The sequence below is a fragment of the Myotis daubentonii genome, chromosome 5, assembly GCF_963259705.1.
Source record: "Myotis daubentonii chromosome 5, mMyoDau2.1, whole genome shotgun sequence".
NCBI classification, from domain to species: Eukaryota; Metazoa; Chordata; class Mammalia; order Chiroptera; family Vespertilionidae; genus Myotis; species Myotis daubentonii.
The window spans coordinates 33724466-33747729 of record NC_081844.1 but is presented as its reverse complement, the minus strand read 5'-3'; the positions used below and the strand labels follow the sequence as shown (position 1 = coordinate 33747729).

At 58.5% G+C, this 23264-nt stretch overlaps 1 protein-coding gene across 2 annotated transcripts; it reads left to right on the top strand.

Annotated features, from left to right (window-relative positions):
• Positions 1 to 2185: 2185 nt before the first annotated feature.
• Positions 2186 to 21782, top strand: ABCA7 (ATP binding cassette subfamily A member 7). Of its 2 annotated transcripts, XM_059697398.1 has the most exons (46): positions 2186 to 2378; positions 2466 to 2559; positions 2729 to 2870; positions 2958 to 3091; positions 3205 to 3281; positions 3608 to 3688; positions 3924 to 4128; positions 4209 to 4336; positions 4507 to 4623; positions 4843 to 5010; positions 5167 to 5384; positions 5982 to 6158; positions 6494 to 6716; positions 6852 to 7073; positions 7154 to 7355; positions 7609 to 7719; positions 7933 to 8104; positions 8914 to 9045; positions 9143 to 9282; positions 9490 to 9627; positions 10826 to 11010; positions 11101 to 11173; positions 11481 to 11683; positions 11883 to 11943; positions 12108 to 12212; positions 12297 to 12451; positions 12640 to 12764; positions 12844 to 12942; positions 13130 to 13417; positions 13624 to 13656; positions 13777 to 13954; positions 14041 to 14210; positions 14483 to 14660; positions 14885 to 15000; positions 15302 to 15446; positions 15534 to 15657; positions 16011 to 16140; positions 16213 to 16333; positions 16408 to 16470; positions 17309 to 17415; positions 17602 to 17743; positions 19847 to 19981; positions 20061 to 20164; positions 20487 to 20579; positions 21159 to 21399; positions 21506 to 21782. In XM_059697398.1, exons 1-46 carry the CDS (start codon positions 2313 to 2315, stop codon positions 21659 to 21661), a joined length of 6477 nt encoding a protein of 2158 aa, XP_059553381.1. In that variant the 5' UTR covers positions 2186 to 2312; the 3' UTR covers positions 21662 to 21782. The 2 variants fall into 2 exon arrangements, with proteins under 2 accessions (XP_059553381.1, XP_059553380.1); XM_059697397.1 differs by having other exon boundaries at positions 16011 to 16333.
• The last annotated feature ends 1482 nt before the right edge of the window (positions 21783 to 23264 follow it).

The window sequence follows — 23264 nt, the reverse complement described above, 5'->3', positions numbered from 1 at the left end:
AGGTGGGAACTCAAGCCAAACCGCCACCTCCATCACACACGCGCGCGCGCGCGCGCGCGCGCACACACACACACACACACACACACACACACACAGTTGGGGCTCCACCCAGTGCGCCAGCATCCAACCTCCAGGCCTTTGCTTGTGCATTCACTCTACCTGGAGTTCTCTCCTTGACGACAAACTCCTATTCATCTGCAAAGCCCCAACTGCAAAGCCACCTTCCTCCATAGAGCCTTCCCCCCACTTTGCTCACTCTTCCCAGCACCTCCTTTCATCTTGACGATCGTGTGAAACACACCCACTTTAACGGAGTGGGAAACAGTCGGGGTGACCGTTAGGACCCAGGAGTCTAATCTTAGAATGTTGGGGCCCCCCTCCCCTTTCTGCCATCACTTGTATCATCCCAGGGACCAACGATTGTTTGTGGGATGAATGATGAATAAATAGAAGCCCCTTTTTCCTGATGGACAAATACAGCCTCAGGGTAATCGGGCGAGTCTGGCGAGGGCCCGGATCCTGCAGGGGAGAGTGGGGGGAAAGCGGTCTCCTGCGACCGGGAGCGGCGGTACCGCAGCCCGGCCGGCGGGGGTGGAGGCCGGCCCGGCGGAGGTAAGCCTGCAGCCGCCGCACCTCACAGGGGCGCAGCGGGAGGGAAGGGGTCCTTTTTAGAAAACCGGCTCGGCGAGGCCCTGCGGTCACCCCACCAACTTCCTCGGAGCGGCGCTCCCGCTGGCCCAGCCGGTGCGTGGCGGTTCGGCGGCCAATAGCAGTGGGTGGAGACAGGCCAGGCTCTGCGGGGGCGGGGGCGGGGGCGGGGGCGGGGTGGGGGCGGAGGACGGGGGCGGGGAGGGGGCGCCCCAGGTGCTGACACCACAAGTTCAGCGCCCGGCGCCCGCTAGGGGGCCTTTCTTTAAAGGGCCGCGCTTTCAGGTCTGCTGTTGGGTAGAGCGAAGGCGGCTGACGCTGGGGGCTGGGACGGTGAGAAGGTCCCGGGAGAGAGGAAGCCCCAGGAGGGTGCGGGTGTGGGGATGGGTGGTACGGAGGCAGGTTCCCTGGGAACTAGGGGGTGCGGGCGGAGTCCAGGCTCTCACTCACCTTTGATCCCTGCGGATGAGTATTGGGGGACGGCAGAATTGATTAATTTTTAAGGGGGAGTTTGGGCATTAGACTCACCTGAGAGGGGCGTGGCCAACGTACACCTGCAGCCCCTTTCCTCGTTGGAACCCCTCCACACCTGCCCCCGCTGTACCAATGGAGAAACGGAGGCCGCTCCCCCAGGTCCCGCTTTAGGTAAAGGAGCGTTCTAGAGTGGGGGTGGGAGGTACACCTGCAGCCCCTTTGTATGTGAGCTGTGGCCACGCCCTGTCCCCCTGGCGACCTCAGTTTCCCCATCTGTGCAGTAATGAAATAGGCCAGAGCTGGACAATTCCAAGCAAGTGATGGGGTCAGGATCACTGGTTCCAGGAGCCTCCATCACTGTCCCTTCTTCTTTTTTTTTTTTTTTTTTTAAATATATTTTATTGATTTTTTTACAGAGAGGAAGGGAGAGAGATAGAGTTAGAAACATTGATGAGAGAGAAACATCAATCAGCTGCCTCCTGCACACCTCCCACTAGGGATGTGCCCGCAACCAAGGTACATGCCCTTGACCGGAATCGAACCTGGGACCTTTCAGTCCGCAGGCCGACGCTCTCTCCACTGAGCCAAGCCGGTCTCAGCTTCACTGTCCCTTCTAACCCGTTTTCTAGATCTTGGGGGGGTCTCCTGAGCGATAAATAATACGTGAGGGGTAGGTAGAGCGGGGATCCGCCTCCCGCTGGATGACTGCCTGTCTCTGGGCTCCTGAATTGCCCCCTCTTCCAGCCAGGCGTGTGAATGTTCACAGTAAATACTTTGCTATTATCCTTGGGGAAGAGGAGGGGGATCCTTCCCCTGGTCAAGGATAAGATTGGAGGCCAGGATCTGGAGGTCCCCAAGTGGGATTAGGGTAGAGCCTGGTGATGAAAGAGTTACGCTGAGGCCCCGCCCCCCAATAATTAGTTGCCAGCCTTTTCCACCCGCACTACAGGGAGTGACAGCCCTGGCAACCAATCAGATGTAAGGATGACTTCAGGCAGGGCTCCCATTGGTTCCCTTCGGGGAGTAAACACTATAATAAGTGCTTACTGTTTGCCTAGCTCAAGGCAGATGTCCAGAAAATTCTGCACAATGGGATAGAGAAATGAAGTTCCGAGAGGGACAGGGAGTTGCCCGCAGCTGCACAGCACAGTCTTCAGTCTGACCCCGCGGTCCGGTCTCCTGTTTCCACCATGGCCTTCTGGACACAGCTGACGCTGCTGCTTTGGAAGAATTTCCTGTATCGCAAGAGACAGCCGGTAACGCCCAGGCGTTTGGGACAGGTTGGGCACGGCCCAAGCGCTCCCCACTGTTCCCCACTGTCCTGCTTGTTCTCTCTACCCCAGATCCAGCTCCTGGTGGAGTTGTTGTGGCCTCTCTTCCTATTCTTTATCCTGGTGGCCGTCCGCTCTTCCCACCCCCCATTGGAGCAGCATGAATGTAAGCCCCCTCCAGGGTCCAGGTGCTTTCATAGCGGGGGAGGCAAGGGAGTCACCCTATGCACAGGGGCCCCAGTGAGCAAATGCCAGAGAGCACAGACCCAATAAATGGCTGAGTGGGATCCTGGTGAAGACTCTGACAAGGCGCGTAACACCTGGCATTCCCGCAGGCCACTTCCCCAGCAAGCCGCTGCCCTCTGCAGGCACCGTGCCCTGGCTCCAGGGTCTCATCTGCAACCTGAACAACACCTGCTTCCCTCGGCACACGCCCAGTGAGGAGCCAGGTGTCCTCAACAACTTTAATGACTCCCTGTGAGCAAGCGCTGTGGGTCCGGAGGCCACTGGTGGGTGCGGGGATGCCCACTGAGCCCCTGCTTCCCGCCCTCTCTGTGTCCCCAGGGTCTCCCGGCTCCTGGCAGATGTCCGTGCTATTTTGGGGAGCCCCAGGGTCCACAGGATGTTGGCCAGCCTGGGGAAGCTGATACCCAAGTTAAGGACTGCACTAGGAGCAAGTGGGAGGCCAGGGTCTTCTGGTAGGTGGTGCTGAGCTTCGAGCCTCCACCTGCCTGGCTGTGAAATGGGCACAGGTGGCGATGTTTCAGGCTAAACATTGCCTAACCCTGTGCTTCCTGTGTGCCTCCTACAGTCTGGCCCCAGTCAAGTGATCAGCTGCAGGAGAGACCATCCCTGGCTACTGAGCTGCTGGGAACACTGCTGCGAGGGGTGAGGTGGGGCTGGGTGAAATGACTCTGAGACCCTGCTCTCAGGAAGTCCTGGCACTGCCCCATTCAGGCCGGGTGACTCCCAGGGCAGTTGATTCCAGCCTCCGGGCTTTTGTCTGGTCTGTCCCTGGAACCTGGACAGGCTGTGTCTGGCATGGTAGTGGACTCTAGGCTTTGAGACCTTGAGCAAGTCCAAGTGCCTCTTGGAGCCTCAGTTTCCCCATTTATAAAATGGGGTCTGTACCCGTAGTATAAACTGCCTGGCAAAGTGCCCTCTTGGTGAGACCTCAAACAAGGTCATTGTCACCCTGTTATCTTTCTTCCCAGGAGTCCCTGAGGTCTCTGCTAGACCAAGCCCAAGAGTCAGTGGGCAGCATTGTGGAAGCAGCAGGGGACTTGGCCCAGCAAGTAAGAGGCCCCTCATCCTCCACCCCATGCAGGAAACTAGAGGGGCAGGCTGCCAGATGGGGAGGTGACAGGGTTAGTCCTAGGTACTCACCTTGAGTAAGATTTTTTGGGGGGAATTTGGGCAGAAAGAGAGGGAGAAGGTGCTCCAGGTGGGATGTCCTGACCCGGTTAAGGATTGGCAGTGGGACTGTGCTGGAGGGAGGACTGCCAGCACCCTCTGGTGACCTCTCTCCAGCTCCTGGTGCTGCCCAGCCTGGCAGAGCTTCAGGCACTACTGCGGAGACCCCGGCAGACAGATGGCCCCCTGGAAGCAGTGTTAGAAGCCTTCTGTGGGGACAAGGGGCCTAGAGTCCCTAGGAGGCCCTCCCTCAACAGGTATGAGGCCAGTGACCCGGAGGAGGTGGTGATGCAGGAGCCAGCCCTACCTGACCATGGCCTGAGTGAGTGATTGACCTTGGCTGCCCAGTTTGGGAAGTGGAGTGTGGGTGTGGGGGCATGGCCTCATGGCACCTCTGACCAGGCCCTGCCTGTGCTGAGATGATGGGGATCCTGGACATGCAGCTGCTCTGGAGGCGCCTGAAGCCACTGGTCCTGGGGAAACTGCTGTTTGCACCTGACACGCCCTTCACTCGGCAGCTCATGGCACAGGTTAGGGGGGGTGGGGTCCCTGGTCCCTCCCTCAGCTCAGGGGATGAGGGCCAGGCCTGAGAGAAGGATGGAACAAAGAGGAGGAGAAAGAAGTGGACAGGGATCCTCTGTCAGAAGATGGGTCGTGAATGGGTGAGCATGGCATTGATCTGGCCTCCTGCCTCCCCCAGGTGAACCGGACCTTCCAGGAGCTGACTGTATTGAAGGATCTCCAGGAGGTGTGGGGGGTGCTGGGACCCCAGCTCTTCAACTTCCTGAATGACAGTGCAAATATAGCCATGCTGCAGGTGGGCCCAGAACGGAGGGTGGCAGAGTTATCTACAGCCTGCCCGGTCTTATCACCCCCTGCTGAGAATTAGGGCAAAAGGCAGGTCAGGGCCTCCTGGGCAAGGGTGTGGAGGTGCGATGTGACCTCCATGTTGAGGACAGGCCCCAGGGATGGGAAGAGGGGTAACAAGACAAGGAGTGCCCCATGCAGACCGCCACGTTCCCTTGCCATTCCCCAGAGGCTCCTGCAAATTCAGAACAAAGGAAAGAGGCAGCCAGGACCCCGAGGCCTGCACCAGGAGGAGGCTCTTCAAGCCTTTCTGGATCCCTCTAGCGGTGGCTACAGCTGGAAGGAAGCTTATGCAGATGTGGAGCTTCTGGTGGGCATACTGGGCCGTGCTATGGAGGTGAGAGGCCATCCACTTGGGAATGGAGAGAGCTAGCCTGTCCTGTGGGGGGATCTGCTGGAGGGGTGGGCCCTGCCCTGGGAGAAAGCCCGGCTCAGCCCCAAGGTCCAGGACAGACCCAGGGCCCCTCTGACCCAGGCCTTGTACCCTCTCCAGTGCGTGAGCCTGGACAAGCTGGAGGCAGCACCCTCGGAGGCAGCCCTGGTGGAGCGGGCTCTGGAGCTGCTTGCCGAGCACCGCTTCTGGGCAGGGGTTGTCTTCCTGGGCCCCAACGATCCCCGGGATGAAGAGCTGCTCCGCGGCCCAGGCCACGTGCGCATCAAGATCCGCATGGACATTGACAATGTCGTCAAAACCAATAAGATCAGGGACAGGTGGGAGTGTGGCCGTGTGTTGGAGTGGGACCAAGAGCATGATGGATGAGGCCAGGGCATTCGGCCCATCACTCATCCCCCATCACCCATTAGAGACCAGGCAGGCAGAGTCTGATTGATTCTTTAGTCCAGCGGTTCTCAAACTGTGGGTCAAGACCCCTTTGGCGGTCGAATGACCCTTTCCCAGGGGTCGCCTAAGACCATCCTGCATATCAGATATTTACATGACGATTCATAACAGTAGCAACATTACAGTTATGAAGTAGCAACGAAAATAATTTAATGGTTGGGTCACAACATGAGGAACTGTATTTAAAGGGCCAGAAGGTTGAGAACCACTCCCTTAGACCAATTGGGGGTTCATGGTTGGCGGGGCCTAGGTTGTGTAATGGGCCTGCTAAAGGGGTTGATGGCTGGGCTTAACGCCTTGGCTTCTGTGGTACATGGGAGTGGGTGTTGGGACAATTGGGTAGCAGGCCCGGCCAGGCCTGTAGTTGAGCCTGTGGGTGTGGACAGAACTAAATTTGTAAAATGGGCACAGGGTGGAGGGTGGTGTTTCCAGCCAGTCCCTGCAGCCAACTACTGTGCTCCTTGCAGGTTTTGGAAACCTGGCCCGGACGCTGACCCCCTGACAGACCTGCGCTATGTGTGGGGTGGCTTCGTGTACCTGCAGGACCTGCTGGAGCATGCAGCAGTGCGTGTGCTCAGCGGCCATGCACCCCGTGCCAGCCTCTACCTGCAGCAGATGCCCTACCCGTGCTACGTGGATGACGGGTGAGTGCCTCCTCCCCACTCATTCGCCAGCTGCAGATACCAGGTCTCAGGTGGGAGCTGGTCTCCATTTGGAACATTCATGAAGTCAAGGCTTAGGTGGGCCACCGCCAGAGACCTGTAGAGGAAGGAACAGGGACCCCTAAGGGTCTGGGGTCCCCTGGCACAGAGAGAATGTGGCCTGTGCTGACGGCTGGGACCCTTAGGCTGAATGAAGGGCCCGAGGATAAGAGAGGACAAATGTTCACAGCTGCCTATGCCTTAGGATCGTGGGGCGGGAACCATAGTGTCAGGCGGGGGCTGCCCAGGGTCTCCAGCCTCCACCCCTGCTGCTCCAGGTTCCTGCGTGTGCTGGGCCGGTCGCTGCCACTCTTCCTGACACTGTCCTGGATCTACTCAGTGTCACTGACCGTGAAGGCCCTGGTGCGGGAGAAGGAGACGCGGCTGCGCTATACCATGCACGCCATGGGGCTCGGCCGCGCTGTGCTGTGGCTGGGGTGGTTCCTCAGCTGCCTTGGGCCCTTCCTTCTCAGCACGGCACTGCTGGTGATGGTGCTCAAGGTGGGGGTGCCATGTCTTCCTGGCTGCAGGGTGGGGGTGTGCACGCAGGGGAGGGTAACCGCAGGAGGAGCCCTGCGCGGGTGCGGACCCCTGGGCCAACCTGGGTCTCATCCGAGTCCCCTCTGCCTCCTGCAGCTGGGGGACATCCTCCCCTATAGCCACCCGGTCGTACTCTTCTTGTTCCTGGCGGCCTTCGCCGTGGCCACGGTGGTCCAGAGCTGCTTGCTGAGCGTCTTCTTCTCCCAGGCCAACCTGGCAGCCGCCTGCGGGGGCCTCGTGTACTTCGTGCTCTATCTGCCCTACGTGCTGTGCGTGGCCTGGAGGGACCAGCTGCCCGCGGGCGGCCGCGTGGCCATGGTGAGAGCTGGGCCGGGGTGAGGCGCAGGACGGTCGCCGCCTTCGCTCTCTGACCCACCTGCCTCTGCCCCCACCCGCAGAGCATTCTGTCACCGGTGGCCTTTGGCTTTGGCTGTGAGAGCCTGGCGCTGCTGGAGGAGCAAGGCGAGGGCGCACAGTGGCACAACATGGGCACTGGGCCTGCAGCTGATGTCTTCAGCCTGGCCCAGGTCTCGGGCCTTCTGCTGCTGGATGCCGTGCTCTATGGTCTCACCACTTGGTACCTGGAGACTGTGTGCCCAGGTGGACTCTATGAGTAGGGACTCCTGACTGTGTTCCCCGGTACCAGGGAGGCTGGGCGGAGGGGCGGGTCTGCTCAGGATGGGGCCTCCCAGGTGAGAGGGTGGGGCTTCCTGACACATGCACCCAGGTGGCTGCATTTGAGGACAGCCTGGGGAAGGCGGGCGGGGTCTCCCAGTCACCTTCTTTCCTGAATGCCTGGAATCCTCCAGGGGAATGAGGCTCAAAGGATATAACTGAGCACTGCTTCCCCCAGGCCAGTATGGGATCCCTGAACCATGGAACTTTCCCTTTCGGAGGAGCTACTGGTTTGGGCCTAGACCCCCCAAGAGTTCTGACCTGCCCCCAGCCTGGCAGGACCCACAGGGTGAGGAAACAAGCCTTACTAGCTGCTTCCCCAGCTGGACCCTAAGGCCCCTCCAAAACCCAGTCAGATCCCCATCTCTGGACACCTTCAGCTCTCCGCATCCCTGGTGGCTTCCCTACCTCCCGTAAACTGGAGCCTGACAGGTCCCTGACTATACAGACAGGTTCTAATGGCTGCCCAAGGGCCCCGCCGCTGACTGCCCTCTTTCCCCAGAGCTGGTGGAGGAGGCTCCGTCCGGCCTGATTCCAGGCGTCTCCATACGGGGCCTAGAAAAGCGCTTTCCTGGCAACCCAACACCGGCCCTCTACGGGCTCAGCCTGGACTTCTACCAGAGCCACATCACCGCCTTCCTGGGCCCCAACGGCGCTGGCAAGACAACTACAATGTGAGTGGCCACACCCTTCCGCCCCCCCCCCCCCCCCCGACTGTTTGCTTATCTGGTTAATGTGAAAGGCATCTGGGGCCAGAAGGTTCCCGTCTCTGCATTGGGAGTGTGATCCCCCCAGATCACTTTGGGTGCGTGATGGGCAGGTAACAAGTATTTTCTTTGATCCTCAATTTCCCTCCTATAAAATAGAGATATAACCCACCTTGGCCTGGGCATGCAATAGGTGCTCTATAGGGCGTGGCTACAGTGTTTTGGCCAGGTTCAAGCCTCCGACTAATGAAAGGACAGGGTCCTCTCATTGCCACTGCAAGTCCCAGCTGGAGGGCAGGGCCCTCCCAGCACAATCATAGCCAAGGGCTGTGGTTATAAGCTTGAACCTATGGTCTGAACACGTGGCCCCACGTGCCTTGTGATAAGTTCGGGTGCATGTAGTTAAGTGAGGTTGGAACTCACGAGAATGCTGTAGACAACTTGATCACGCCCCTACTTTGCCTCGTGGCATCTGCTATAAAATAAAGACACGGCTTGTGGGCTTGTGGGCGCTGGCGCTGTCTCCTCATCAGGGAGCAGCGTCCCACCGAGACCCAGCTTTCATTCTCTTGTCTGTCTTTTCTAAGCCTTTCACCCCCCCACTCAGGGTCACTGGACCAGGCTGAGCTGGCATGGCACATCAGGCGCCCTGGGGCTGAGTCTGCCATGGCCGTGCCGGCTCCCCACAGTGCTCCATACATGCTGGTGCCCCTTCTTTGGGGGCCTCAGTTTCCACTTCTGAAGGAACAGATGCTCTGAGACCCCTGCACCCCCAGGTCCATCCTGAGTGGCCTCTTTCCACCCACTGCTGGCTCCGCCTATGTCCTGGGCCATAACGTCCAGTCCGGCATGGCCGCCATCCGGCCCCACCTGGGCGTCTGCCCTCAGTACAATGTGCTGTTTGACATGTGAGTCCTGAGAGGCCTGGGGTACAACGGAGGGCGGGCTGGGTGTCCTCTGAGACCCCGCCTGCTATGGTGGCACTGTTTTTGCCTGTGGCTGCAGGCTGACCGTGGACGAGCACATCTGGTTCTACGGTCGGTTGAAGGGTCTGAGTGCGGCTGCCGTGGGCCCAGAGCAGGACCTGCTGCTGCAGGATGTAGGGCTTGTCCCCAAGCGGCACGCACAGACACGCCACCTCTCAGGTGAGCCCAGCCTGGTTGGTGGAGATGAGGCTGGAGAGGGGGCTGGGACTTTAGCCAAGGGTAGTAGGCAGCCAGAGGAGATCTGCGGCCCTCAGAGTAAGCCAGGTGCTGAGGTCAAGGTGGGTGAGGAACGGGGCATGGGAAGGGGAGGCAGCCCTGTTCAAGACTCGGGGTCGCGCTGAAATCCAGGCCCTTGTCCCCGCCCAGGAGGGATGCAACGAAAGCTGTCAGTGGCCATTGCTTTTGTGGGTGGCTCCCGAGTCGTTATCCTGGATGAGCCTACAGCTGGTGTGGACCCTGCTTCCCGTCGCAGCATTTGGGAGCTGCTGCTTAAATACCGGGAAGGTAAGAGTTGGGGGCAGCACAGGTTCTCCTGGATTCTGCGTGAGGGGCCAGAAAAGGTTTCTGGTTGTTCTCTGCGGGTTGCCGCTTGAAGTGGTTTGTTTGTTCTTTGTTTTGGTTTGTTTTTTGGTGTGTTTCTTTTTAGTGGCATTTTTCTTCATTGTCTGCCCCAGCGATAAGTAAGGGTGCAAAGTGTTTTGTTTGTTTGTTTTTCAATAGACTTTCATTGACCCCAGAGAGGAAAGGAGAGGGAGAGAGAGGTAGAAACATCAATGACGAGAGAGTCATTGATCAGCTCCTCCTGCACACCTCCCACTGGGGATCGAGCCCACAACCTGGGCATGTGCCCTTGACCAGAATCAAACCTAGGACCTTTCAGTCCGCAGGTCAACACTCTATCCACTGAGCAAACCGGCCAGGGCAAGGGTGCGAAGTTTTCACTGGGTATCTTCAAAGGCTCTGCCGACTGGGAAACTAGCTTGACTAAAAAACAGGAGAGGAACATTTGAGTCCTTGTTCCCTGGCAAGCTCCCTGGCATATGTCCTCAGTTTGGCTCAAATAAAGGCTTATAAAAATTCTCACAAAATCCCTGGCTGCTTTGGCTCAGTGGATAGAGCATCGGCCTGAGGACTGAAGGGTCCCGGGTTCAATCTGGTCAAGGGCACATGCCTGGGTTTCGGGCTTGATCCTCAGTAGGGGTGCGCAGGCAGCTGATCAATGATTCTCATCATTGATGTTTCAATCTCTCTCTCCCTCTCCCTTCTTCTCTGAAATCAATAAAAATATATATTTTTTTAAAAAAAGGTTTCTGACAAGGAGAAAAGGCTTCTCAGGAGGAAGTGTTAGGGATGTAGTTTTTTTGTTTATTTGTTTTGTTTTTAAATGTTTTTATTAATGCTTTTAGAGAGAAGGAGGGAGAGGATGAGAGAGATAGAAACATCAATGATGAGAGAGGATCATTGATCGGCTGCCTTCTACATGCCCGACACTGGGGATCAAGCCCACAACCCAGCATGTACCCTGATCGGGCATTGGTTCATAGGTCGACGCTCAACCACTGAGCCTTGCTGGCGGACAGGGATGGGTTTTGAGAGATGAGTAGGAGTTTGCCACACGGGCAGGCAATTCTTGTCAGAGGCTACAACATAGGCAAAGACCGGATGCCCTGATGATACATGTATGTTGGGTTCCTATGCCCAGGTCGCACACTGATCCTTTCTACCCACCACCTGGATGAGGCGGAGCTACTGGGAGACCGGATAGCAGTGGTGGCAGGTGGCCGCCTACGCTGCTGTGGCTCCCCACTCTTCCTGCGCCGTCGCTTGGGATCTGGCTACTACCTGAGGCTGGCAAAGGGTCCCCAGTCCCTGGCCACCAGCACAAAGGTAAGGGCTGGGGCTGGCCTTCGACCCCCAACCCCTGATGGCTCTATCCAGCCCCAAAGGCCATGTCAATTGGTGCCCCTCTGCCTGCAGGGTGACACTGACTTGAAGGACAGCGTGGATGACAGGCAGGAGAGGGAGCTGGGCAGTCATGGCAGCAAGGCTGGTGAGGCCTGGGGTAGGAGAACCAGAGGGAGGGGCTGGTGGGTGGCAGTGGCTTGGTTCAGGGCAACAGGGCTTTATGACCCCAGACTGGACCCCTGACCCTGGGCTGAGCCCAGAAACCTACCTCTGACCTCTGACCTTGGGTGCACTCCAGCTCTGATCCCAGATCAAATCCTGCCCTCAGGTGCTTAACCCTGACCACCTCTGTCCACAGGCTCAGTCCCTTGTGAGTCACCCAAGTCCCTTCCCCAGGGAGGCTGGGGTGAGGCAGGAGCCAGGGCCCCTGATACGCACCCCTGCTCACCCAGGTACACCCCGCCTGCTGGCAGTGGTGCAGCACCAGGTGCCCGGGGCACGGGTGGTCGAGGACCTATCGCATGAGCTGCTGCTGGTGCTGCCCTATGAGGGAGCCCTGGATGGCAGCTTCGCCAAGCTCTTCCATGAGCTGGACCAGCGACTGGGGGAGCTGGGGCTGACCGGCTATGGGATCTCCGACACCAGCCTCGAGGAGGTGCGGCTGCTGGGGGAGGGCTGCCTGGAATGAGGAGGAGTCTGCTTATCTACAGCAAGGACTCCAGGGAGGAGGCAGGGCCCTGGTGGGTGCCTGGAGACTTGGAGTCCCTTGGAGAAACTGAGGATTGGAGGGGATTGAGTCCCTGGCTCCCTCCTGTGGATCCTCAGGCTTTGAGCCCCCTATTCTGTCTCCCCAGATCTTCCTGAAGGTGGTGGAAGCCTGTGCTGTGGACACAGACCCAGAGGGTGCGGCTGCAGGTCTCTGTCCTAGACCCCTAACACTGGCCCAGAGTTGGACCTCACTTTATACCAAGTCCCAATTCCTGGCTGAGTCTGGCCCAAGGCATAACCCTGACCTCCATCTCTGACTCCTGAACCCCTTCATCTGTGCCCCCTGACCTGGTCCCCTGGTGGTCCCATAGATGGTCGCCACAGACAACACCCCCGTCTAGGCGTTACTCAACCAAAGGTGACCCAGGGGCTCAGGATTCTGCCAGAGGAGTCAGCCCTGGAAGATAGGGACCTGGGTGAGTTGCCCCACCCTGACCCTGTGGCACCCTGGCCTCTCCCAGTCCCCATAGCATGAACACTTGACCCTCCCATCCCCACAGCTGGCTCTGCCCCAGAGACACAGGCCCTGCAGGTCTCTGGGCCGGACATCGTGGGCCGGGTACAGGGCTGGACACTGACCTGCCAGCAGCTCCGAGCCCTGCTTCTCAAGCGCTTTCTGCTTGCCTCCCGTAGCCGCCGTGGTCTGTTCTCACAGGTGAAAGGGGATGGGAACTAGGGAGGATACTCGGCCTAATTCAACTGCCTAACCCCAGGCATATCCCCTGCCCTGCACGCCTTTATTGAAAGCACTGGGGAGCCACGGATGGTTGTAGAGTGGGAGCAGGAAAAGGTGTGGTGAGACTGGCGGGTAGGTGGGGAGGGCAGCTAATGCGGGTCCTTCAGATCCTGCTGCCTGCCCTGTTTGTGGCCCTGGCTTTGATGTTCAGCCTCATCGTGCCGCCTTTCCAGTACTACCCAGCTCTGCAGCTCAGTCCCAGCATGTATGGTGCCCAGGTATCCTTCTTCAGGTTGGTGCAGAGAAGAGGGAGCTGGTGGTGGGAGGACCAGGGACCCATGGACGCAGCCCTGACCCCGCACCCCCCACAGTGAGGATGCTCCAGGGAGCCCCGAGGGTGCCCGCCTGCTGGAGGCACTGCTGGAGGAGGCAGGATTGGAGAATCCCTACTTGCATAACAGCTCCCAAAGGTGAGTTCCTCAGCCAGGACCTAGCTCTTTTCTAGCCTTGGCTTCCCTATCTGGGCTCTGGCCAGTGGGCTCAGGGGTGCCCGGGTCCCAAGCAGGCACCCTCTATGCCTTCTTGGGACCTGGGAGCCTCCATGTTCTGGCCCACCCCCTGGAAGCTGCATGCCCACAGTTCTGCCCCGTTCCACAGGCCCCCCAAGTGTATGCAGCCCACCGTCTGCTGGTTCTCCGTGCCCAAGATTCCCACAGAAGTGGCGGAGGTCTTGGCCAGTGGCAACTGGACCCCGGAGTTTCCATCCCCTGCCTGCCAGTGCAGCCAGGCTGGCACCCGCCACCTGCTGCCCAACTGCCCAGCTGCAGCTGGTGGCCCCCCACCACCTCAGGCTCTGACTGACTCGGGCGAAATTGTGCAGAACCTGACGGGCCGGAACCTGTCTGACTTTCTGGTCAAGACCTACCCACGCCTAGTGCACCAGGGGTGAGCAGCAGGAGGACTTGGTGTGCCTGGCTGTTGTGTGGGTCCTCAGGTCAAGGAGGTGGTCTGGTCCACAGGGAGGTCAGGGTGGATGCCTGGGCTTGAGTGCCCTCCCTGCCCAACCCCCTTTTCGCTGTCTCACCAGATCCTCCAGCATCTTGCACTCTGTCTCACTCACATCTCTGTCTTTTTGTCTGTCTCTCTCTCAGCCTGAAGACTAAGAAATGGGTGGATGAGGTCAGGTGAGGAGGGGCCTCTGCCTTGGGTTCCCTTCCTACTCCCTGTGTCGTTCCACTCCTGGGCTCTCCCATTCCATTCTTGCTGGCCCTCAGCTGCCCCTCCCTGCCCCCAATGTCCCATAGGTACGGGGGCATCTCCTTGGGGGCCCCAGATGTGGGCCTACCCTCAGGGCGTGAGGTGGGGCGCTCACTGGAGATGCTGCGTGTGCTGCTGAGTCCCCAACCTGGTGGGGCCATCGACCGCTTCCTGAATAACCTCATAGCATGGGCTCATGGCCTGGATGCTCAGCACAGCCTCAAGGTGGGAACTGGGGGTAGTGGACAGGTGGCTCGTGGGGGCAGGGCTGACTTTGTCACCCTTAACCCTCGGCCTTGACCCCATCTTAGATCTGGTTCAACAACAAGGGCTGGCATGCCATGGTGGCCTTTGTCAACCGAGCCCACAATGCACTCCTACGTGCCCGCCTGCCACCAGGCCCCACCCGCCATGCTCACAGTATCACCACACTCAACCACCCCCTGAACCTCACTAAGGAGCAGCTATCTAAGGCCACCCTGTGAGTCTTTCTGCCCTGCATATTCTCTCCCGCCTCAGTTTCCCTGTTAATTTTGGGTGATGGGAGGGGTTCAGGGGGAGCTCAAGTCTCCCCCAATGGCCCATGTGTACTCATCACATAAACCTTTATCTTACTGGAGACTTGTGAAACCTCTCCCTGCCAAATGACCCAGCCACCCTCATCCCAAAATGGCTGGAACCGGCCCTGTGGATCTTGGTTCCATCAGTGGAATGCAGCTCTGCCCTGAGCAGCTCATGTGCCTCTGCCCCCAGGATGGCCTCCTCAGTGGACGTGCTTGTCTCCATCTGCGTGGTCTTCGCCATGTCCTTCATCCCGGCCAGCTTCATCCTTGTCCTCATTGAGGAGCGTGTCACCCGAGCCAAACACCTGCAGTTCATGGGGGGCCTATCCCCCACTCTTTACTGGCTTGGCAACTTTCTCTGGGATATGGTGCGGGGACTCCCCAGAGGGGTGGGGGCCCAGCTGCTGCTATTCCCCTTCTGGCCCCTCTGGGCAGGGACTTGTCCAGGATGGCTGGGGTGAAGTTTTGGGGATTGTGGGACTTCATGTCCTGATACCTAGAAGAATGCAGAGAGGTTAGGGTGGGTTACAGGGCTAAGGATGGCAGCTCCCAACCCTGCACACTGATGGGGTAACTGCCGTCTCCTATGCAGTGTAACTACTTGGTGCCAGCATGCATCGTGGTGCTCATATTTCTGGCCTTTCAGCGGAAGGCATATGTGTCCCCTGCCAACCTGCCTGCCCTCCTGCTATTGCTAATACTATATGGGTGAGGCCCCCAGACCCTCAGGGCCTGTACTTACTGACCACACCCCCTTCTCCAATACTGTTGAGGGAAATGGGACTCTTCAGTAGCTCCCAAGGAGAAGAAAGAATATGGGGTCTGAGGTAACTCCAAGTGAGATCTAATTCAGTGGTGTGTCAGAGTGGCCTTAAAAGCTCATCTTGTCCCAACTCATATTAATATAGGTCTACAATGCAGACTATGGGAGGGAAGATATGTATTCCTCTCAGGGCTACTCAGCCCCCATCTGTGTGGTTACCAGGCAACTCCTGTTGTTTCCCTGCAGCTGGTCGATCACACCACTCATGTATCCAGCCTCCTTCTTCTTCTCTGTGTCCAGCACGGCCTACGTGGTGCTCACCTGCATCAACCTATTTATTGGCATCAATGGCAGCATGGCCACCTTTGTGCTTGAGCTCTTCTCTGATCAGGTGGGACTCTGCAAGGCTAGGCCTCAGGCTGGGGTGGGGCTGGGGCCTTGGCCTCTGACCCACCTCCTCCTTCCTGCCCCTGAGCAGAAACTGCAGAATGTGAGCCGGATCCTGAAACAGGTTTTCCTTATCTTCCCCCACTTCTGCTTGGGTCGGGGGCTCATCGATATGGTGAGGAATCAGGCCATGGCTGATGCCTTTGAGCTCTTAGGTGAGAACTTTCCTCCAGGTGGGGAGTGTCAGCCAAGAATCAGTTATACAGGGTAAGGATAAACAGCAGACCCCAGGAAGAGAGCCGGAGGGCTGAGGTGGCCCCAAGTTTGGCTCAAGTTAGATATTCAGAAAAGCAGTCACAAAAGCTAATTCCATCTTGGGTTATATCACAAGAAGTCTAAAGCCCTAAATAAGGGAGGTGATGATATCATTGTTTTCTATAACAATTAGACCCCAGTTGAGTGGCCTAACAAGTTTCTGATCCCTTAAGAACTGAAGGTGACTTAGATGAAAAGGGGCTCAGAAGCCAAGCCCCTCCAAGGACCCAGTCTCTCCTTCCTCTTCCCACAGGAGATGGGCGGTTCCAGTCGCCCCTGCACTGGGAGGTGGTTGGCAAGAACCTCTTGGCCATGGCGGTGCAGGGGCCCCTCTTTCTCCTCTTTACACTTTTGCTGCAGCACCGCACCCGCCTCCTGCCACAGTCAGTGGGGACCAGGGAAGGGTGGCAGGGGCTGGGGTCCAGCTTTGGGCCCACTGATATCTCTGTTCCTAGACCCAAGCTGAGACCACTGCTTCCACTGGGAAAGGAGGATGAGGATGTGGCTCGGGAGCGGGAGCGGGTGGTTGAAGGGGCCACCCAGGGCGACGTGTTGGTGCTGCGGGATCTAACCAAGGTTGGTGCAGAGTGCTAGGTGGGGGGGCTCCCATTGGCCCACTCACATTTCTCAGGGTCCTGCACTTCTCCCAGGTGTACCCCTGGCAGAAGATACCGGCTGTCGACCGTCTATGCTTGGGGATCCCCCCCGGTGAGGTGAGTCCAGAATAGAGGTCCTGGTGCAGGTGCAGTGAGAGATTGCTCTACTGTGCACCCACTGCCATTGATTGATTGATTGATTGATTGATTGATTGATTGATTTCAGAGAGGAAAGGAGAGAGAGAGAAACATCAGTGATGAGAGAGAATCATTGATTGACTGCCTTCTGAATGCCCCCTACTGAGGATTGAGCCTGAAACCTGGGCATGTGCCCCGACCGGGAATGAAACCGTGACCTTCTGGTTCATAGTTGACGCTTAACCGCTGAGCCACACTGGCTGGGCCCCACTGCCCTTTATTGAATACCTACCTATTGAGCTCAACACTTGAGCTCCTATTTTGAGCCAACAAACTCTCATTAAGCTCCTACTGCATGCTTACATGTATTGAACCCGCCTGTGTGCAATAAGGTATTAGTAAGCCCCTACGGAGGACAAGCATATTCATTATGGAGCACCTATCGGGTGTCCGCACATGTGCCAGGAACCGTTAGGAAGTAATTACTGTGTGCTAGCCAACCTCTCCGCCTTGGGCTGACTGTGCACCCAGCCTGAGTACTCCCCACATGGCAGGAAATATTTGGAAATCTTGTGCCCTCTATGAATGGAGCAATCGCTGTAGGATGCCTACTGTGCTCCAGGATTGATTAAACACATCCCATGTGCCAACAACCCTTGTTTGCTAAGCAAAAGCCTCTGCCTCCCCACACACCCAGGAGTTTCCCTTGCTCACAGCCCAACACACAGAAACTTAGAAATCCACCCAGAGCCAGAAGTGCCGGGACACAGGGAACGAGGCCTTGCTTGTCCAACTCCCTCTGTGGGTGCCATTGCAGTGTTTTGGGCTGCTGGGCGTGAATGGAGCAGGGAAGACGTCCACATTTCGCATGGTGACTGGGGACATACTGCCCAGCGGGGGCGAGGTCATACTGGCAGGCCACAGGTAAGGGGCTTCTGGGTAGGGGTGGGGCAGGCTGTGAGCCTCCACACCCCCAAACATGGACAGGGTGGGCCCGGAGACACCCTCGTCCCTTAACAGAGTGGTCTTGGGTGGTGAATGAGACCCCTGTTTGCCCCAGCATGCCCGGGGCCTAGCCAGTTCCCTGAGCCCCGTGTTCTCTATCCTCAGCGTGACTCAGGAACCAGCCGCAGCGCTCTGTCGCACGGGCTACTGTCCTCAGTCGGATGCCATCTTTGAGCTGCTGACAGGCCGGGAGCACGTGGAGCTGTTTGCACGTCTGCGTGGTATCCCCGAGGCCAAGATTGTCGAGGTGACCGCTGCCCCTTGTTCTACTGGGACCTCTGGTTCCCTGCCCACACTGGCTCTGCTTGGCCATGCCTGGAGCCCAGGTCCACTGGCCCTCTCTCTCCTCCCCCAGCTCCTCCATCCGTGTGGGTCTACTGTGCTTTCCACTGTCATCCAAGCTGCATCTGCCACCTCCCTGCTCTGGGACGCCCCCTCCGCTGCTCAGAACCTGCCCCTTCTCTCCTGTCTCCACTCTCCGTGACTCCACCTCTGACCGAGGACTTTGAGCCTTTCTGCCCCTGGGTCAGGTCCCATCTTTCATTCACTGTGGCCCCAACCCACGTGTCAGTCCCACCCTGCTCTCATTCTGGTCCTGCCCCCTTTATTGCCCTTTACTTCCCTCTCGCCCTAGCCCCTCCATTCCTGTCCTCCCTCTGGTCCCGCCCTGAGGAGGTTCCACCCGTTCACTGTGCTTCCCCCACCTGGTCCCACCCTCACTTTGGTCATCCGACATTCACTCTGACCCACCAAAGGCCCCCAATGCTCCCCCTACCCATTCACTCTCGTCCTGTCCCCCCACACTCATTCTGGCCCCCTCCTTACGTGGTTCCACCCATGCTCACTTTTTTCAAAATTTATTTTAGAGAGAGAAACATTGGTTTGTTATTCTACTTATTTATGTACTCATTAGTTGATTCTTTTTTATTTAAGAGGAGAAAGTCTATTTTATTAATATTTGGATCCAGAACTGGTTGAGTATGAAATCTGGCATCGTAGGGCACAGTAACATGTACACAGTAGGCAATCAATAAGTACCTGTCAGATGTGTACACGAAGGAATGAATACCTGGCAAGAATGAATCCACCTGCTACCACACCTACCCCCCTGAAGAATGACATTTTCCCATAGGCTTGGTGCACCACACTTCTCTGAAGTACAAGCGTGACGATTCCTTCCTCCCCCTTACCTGCCTTTGCCTGTCTAGTGTTTTGTGAGTTGTTCTTTTTTTTGTCATTCCTCACCTGAGTATATTTTTTTCAATGATTTTTAGAGAGAGTGGAAGGGAGGGGGAGATACAGAGACAGAGGAGGAGAGAGAGAGAGAGAGAGAGAGAGAGAGAGAGAGAGAGAGAGAGAGAGAGAGAGAGAGAGAGAGAGTCATTAATTGGTTGCCTCCTGGCTGGGAATCAAGCCTAAAATCCTGAGATACGTGCCCTTGACCAGAATTGAACCAGCGACCCTTCAGTCTTCAGGCCAACGATCTAACCACTGAGCAACCGGCTAGTGTTTTAGGAGAAAGGTAGTTTTAGCACTCCATCCAACCCCCAGCAAACTGAGCCCAAACTAAACTTTCTAGCAAGCAGCGCACAATATACCAGCTATAAACTAGGTACCTCTGTAACTACATGAAGAGAAGAAAAAAATGTACCCAGCTAGAGACATTCCAAAAATCGGTGGGTGGATTTACCAGTTTTTTCTACCAACTCATTGGTTGATTCTTATGTGTACCCAGACCGGGTATTGAACCCACAACCGTGGTTTATTGGGATGATGCTCTAACCAACTGAGCTACCTGGGTAGGACCCCATCTACTCAGTCTTGTCCCCTGTTCTCTCTGGTCCCCCACACTCACTCTGATCCCTGCCACATCCACGCGGGATCCCCCTGGCTCACATGGACCCACCACTCTGGCTCCCTCACCCACGTTAACTCTGGCCCCCCCTGCTCACTCTGGTTCCCCCTCATTCACTGGTCCCCTCCTTACATTGGTCCCCCACTCACTCTGGTTACCTTGCTCACGTTGATCCTCCTGTTAACTTTGGCCCCACCCTCATTCTGCCCCCCCCCCGTTCATCTGCGCCCCCCAGTTCACTTTAGCCCTCCTGGCTCACTCTGGTCCCCCCTGCTCACTTGGGTCCCCACACTTACTCTGGTCCTACCTGCTTACCCTGGTCCCTCCACATTCACGCTGGCCCCCTTCTGACTCTGGTCCCCCACAATTACTCGCCCCCCCCCCCATGCTAACTCTGGCTCTCTGTGCTAACTGGTCTTCCCTGCTTACTCTGGCCCCCTCAACTTTTAATTGGTCCTCCCACATTCACACTTCCCCTCCCCCGCCTACCCACAGACAGTAAGCTTGAGCCTGGCGAACCTGGGGCTCCAGCATTATGCCGACCAGCCCGTGGGTACCTACAGCGGCGGCTACAAGCGGAAACTGGCAACAGCTGTGGCCCTGGTGGGAGATCCGATGATGGTCTTTCTGGTGGGTGTGCACTGAGGCCTGGGTGAGGGCGGGGCGGGGCAGGGCAGGTCTTACTGAGTCTACCCCTGCCTCCTCCCAGGATGAGCCAACCACCGGCATGGACCCCAGTGCAAGGCGCTTCCTCTGGAACAGCCTCCTGGCTGTGGTGCGGAAGGGCCGCTCGGTGGTGCTCACCTCGCACAGGTGGGCCCGGCGTGAGTCGGGGCTGTGGGTCAGGGTGTCTAGTCACCCGCCCCCAACCCCCACAACTCCCCACCTTCACCACCCCCATCCCCCGTCCAGGCTCTGGGGAGCGAGGCAGACCCCAGTGAGAGGCTGTCACTCAGGGCTTAGGGCTACACGGGATGGGTGGTCCTGACCCTGGCCCGGGTGTGAGGACACGGGGCAAACCCGGGGACTGAGAGGTCTGGGCCCAGCTGCACGTGTTCAGAGTGGAAGCCTGGCCCCGGCCGGGAGGGTGGGTGGTCTGGGCCCGGCCGGAGCTCACAGCACTTGGCCCTGACAGCATGGAGGAGTGTGAGGCACTCTGCACGCGCCTGGCCATCATGGTGAATGGGCGGTTCCACTGCCTGGGGAGCCCGCAGCACCTCAAGGGCAGGTGAGCTGGGCCAGCCCTCAAGGGCTGGTGTTGGGGCAGGAAGAGGCTAGAGGAGGGTGGGGCCAGAAGAGAGACTAAGGTTAGGGCTGGCTTGGCTCTAACAGGGGAGGAGGTGAGGGTCATGGACTGTCCAGGGGAGATGTTGAGGGGGCATGTCAGGGCCAGGTGGGCTGGAGGCTTATGGGTAAGGGTGGGCCCATGGGTGGAGGTTGAGAAGGGTCAGGTGAGTAGGGGAGTCAGGTGGAGGTGGGGCCGTGGGAGAGGAAGGGTTGGAGAAGGGAATGAGCGTTTTAACCCTTTGTATGCCACAAGCGTCTATAGACGCAGTGGGGATGCCTGGCAGTTAACTGGTTAAAGGACATGGAGGAGCAGGGTTGGGGTCACATGTGCTGGGTAGAGGGTCAAGAGGGGCCTGGCATTGAGGATGGGGCCAGAAGAGAGGAGGAGGGTGGGATGGGTGGGCTGGGCTGTAGGTGTGTCCTCCCCCTCCCCCAACCCCCACAACTCCCACCTTCACAATCCCCCATCCCCCATGACCTCCCACAACCCTCCCTTCACCACCCCCCTCTTCACCACCAGATTCGGTGCTGGCCACACGCTGACCCTGCGAGTGCCCATGGGGAAGTCTGAGCCAGTGGTGGCCTTCGTGGCAGCTACGTTCCCAGGGGCTGAGCTGCGGGAGGCTCACGGAAGTCGCCTGCGCTTCCAGCTGCCACCAGGAGGGCGCTGCACCCTAGCTCATGTCTTTGAAGAGCTGGCTGCACACGGGGCAGAGCAAGGCGTGGAGGACTTCTCAGTGAACCAGACCACCCTGGAGGAGGTGCCCAAAGCGCCCGCCCGGGAGGGGCTGGAGGCCACGGTGGGGCTGGGGGCCGGGCTCTCCAGCTGACTTCCCCTCTCGTTCCCTCGGGCTACCCACCTGCTAGGTGTTCCTGTACTTCTCTGAGAACCAGGGCAAGGAGGAGACCGAGGCGGATCACCAGGAAGCAGGCGTGGGGGTGGACCCTGGGTTAGGCACACAGGTCCCCAAACTCCTCACCCGGTTCCTGGATGACCGCCGCATGACGGAGACAGTGCTCTGAGCCTCCCTCTGTGGGGCTGGAGGGAGGCCCTGGGAGTGACAAAGGCAGGACAGAGGGCCTGGAGCTGGCTCCCAGAGGGCCTGTTCTGCCGGAGGAAATAAAAAGAAGCTATCCTGTGAAACTGTGCACGTATGTCTGTGGGCTGGGCTGCACGTGTGTCCACAGATGGCTCTGTGCACTCATCTGGATCCAGCTGGAGTTTGTGCGTGCATGGGCTGTGGACACATGCAGCTCATAGGGCACAGGCGAGAACCCAGCTCCAGCCGGCTGGGAAGGCGTCTGGTGGGCCTGGGAAGTGGGTTTTATGTGGGCTTCATAGAACCTGGACACTAGTCCCAGGGCCCCTAGTGCCCACGTGGGTCTGGTGCCTGAGGACAGTCCCAGTGAGTGCCTGGCCATGAAGTGGGCATGAGGTCAGGGCATGGGAATGTCCAGAGCAGCTTAGAGAAGTCCAGTGGGGGTGGGAGGGGGGCGGGCTGGGATATCGGGACCTCAGGCTTGCTGCCCAGGCCGGAAGCTCGCCAGCTAGCCAGTCTGCCCTTACCGCCTGGTCTTGGCCCCCGGAGCAATGAGTGGTGGGCAGAAGGGACTTCTCGGCTGGGTGTGCAGATGGGCCTGGGCCTGGAGGCTGGGTTTGGCATAAGGAGCTGCAGCCCACATGCCCTGTGCCCAGGAGATCCACTCTTCCCGCCTGAGGTCAATGAGGGTTGGTGTTGGATAAGGGAGTTGGGGGGTGGGGGGTGGGTCTCTGGAAGTGTGGGGGAGAGGACCCAGGCTGGGGAGGCTCCAAAAGAACAGGTGGTCATGGGGGAGGGGGAGGGGGTCCAGGGAGGGCAGAGGGAGGGAGGTGGGGTTCTGGACACATGGCTGATACCAGGATGTGAGGAGGTGCGGGGTGGCCTCAGGAGTGTCATCAGCCCTGCTACCCGGCATGTCCGCAATCAGCCTGTGTGTCCCTGGAAGGTAGTGGGGCATGGGGGTAGGGAGATGAGCCCAGGCCAGTGCAGACGCCAGGCTGAGGGAGTGACCTGCTATGCCCTGTGGAGCCCAGGCCCTGGGGCCTACGAGGGTGAGGGGTTGCCAGGGACATAGGGTGGGGACTGGAGGGAGGGTGTCTGTCCCAGGTCTGAGTGCAAAGCTCCAGGTCATCCATTTCATCTGCAGAGCTTTGTCGTCTGAGCATGCGTGTGCATCCGTGTCCCTGCATGTCACTGTGCCCGAGAGCGAGTCTATTCCCATGTCACTGTGCCCATGGCTCGGTGTCCCTGTGCTGCTCCTGCTCCTGTCAGTGTACTCCTGCGTGCATCTGGGTGTGTCTGAGTAAGGGTCGGCGTCTCAACAGCCAGCCTGTGCTTCCTTGTGCCCCACCATGCCAACAGGGGGCGCTCAATCCAATGCGCACGCAGAGCTCCTAAAAGTGGAAACTGGGGGCGGAGCCTGGGCTGGGGGCGGGGCGGGGGCGGGGCCTGGGACCCCTCCTTCAAGCCCACTCTGTGGAGGGGCAGGCTGAGGCCCGGGAGGTTGGAGGTTGGAGGTTGGGGGGGTGGGTCTGCGTCACCACCTCCGGAGGCCTTTTCCTGTGGGGGGAGGGCGGGCCAATGAG

Coding starts and splice junctions, on each gene's coding strand:
- ABCA7 (XM_059697397.1), top strand. CDS start 2,313: ATGGCCTTCTGGACACAGCTGACGCTGCTGCTTTGGAAGAATTTCCTG. Junction 6,717..6,851: donor TGCTGGTGATGGTGCTCAAG/GTGGGGGTGCCA, acceptor TGCCTCCTGCAG/CTGGGGGACATCCTCCCCTA. Junction 13,955..14,040: donor ATGCTCAGCACAGCCTCAAG/GTGGGAACTGGG, acceptor ACCCCATCTTAG/ATCTGGTTCAACAACAAGGG.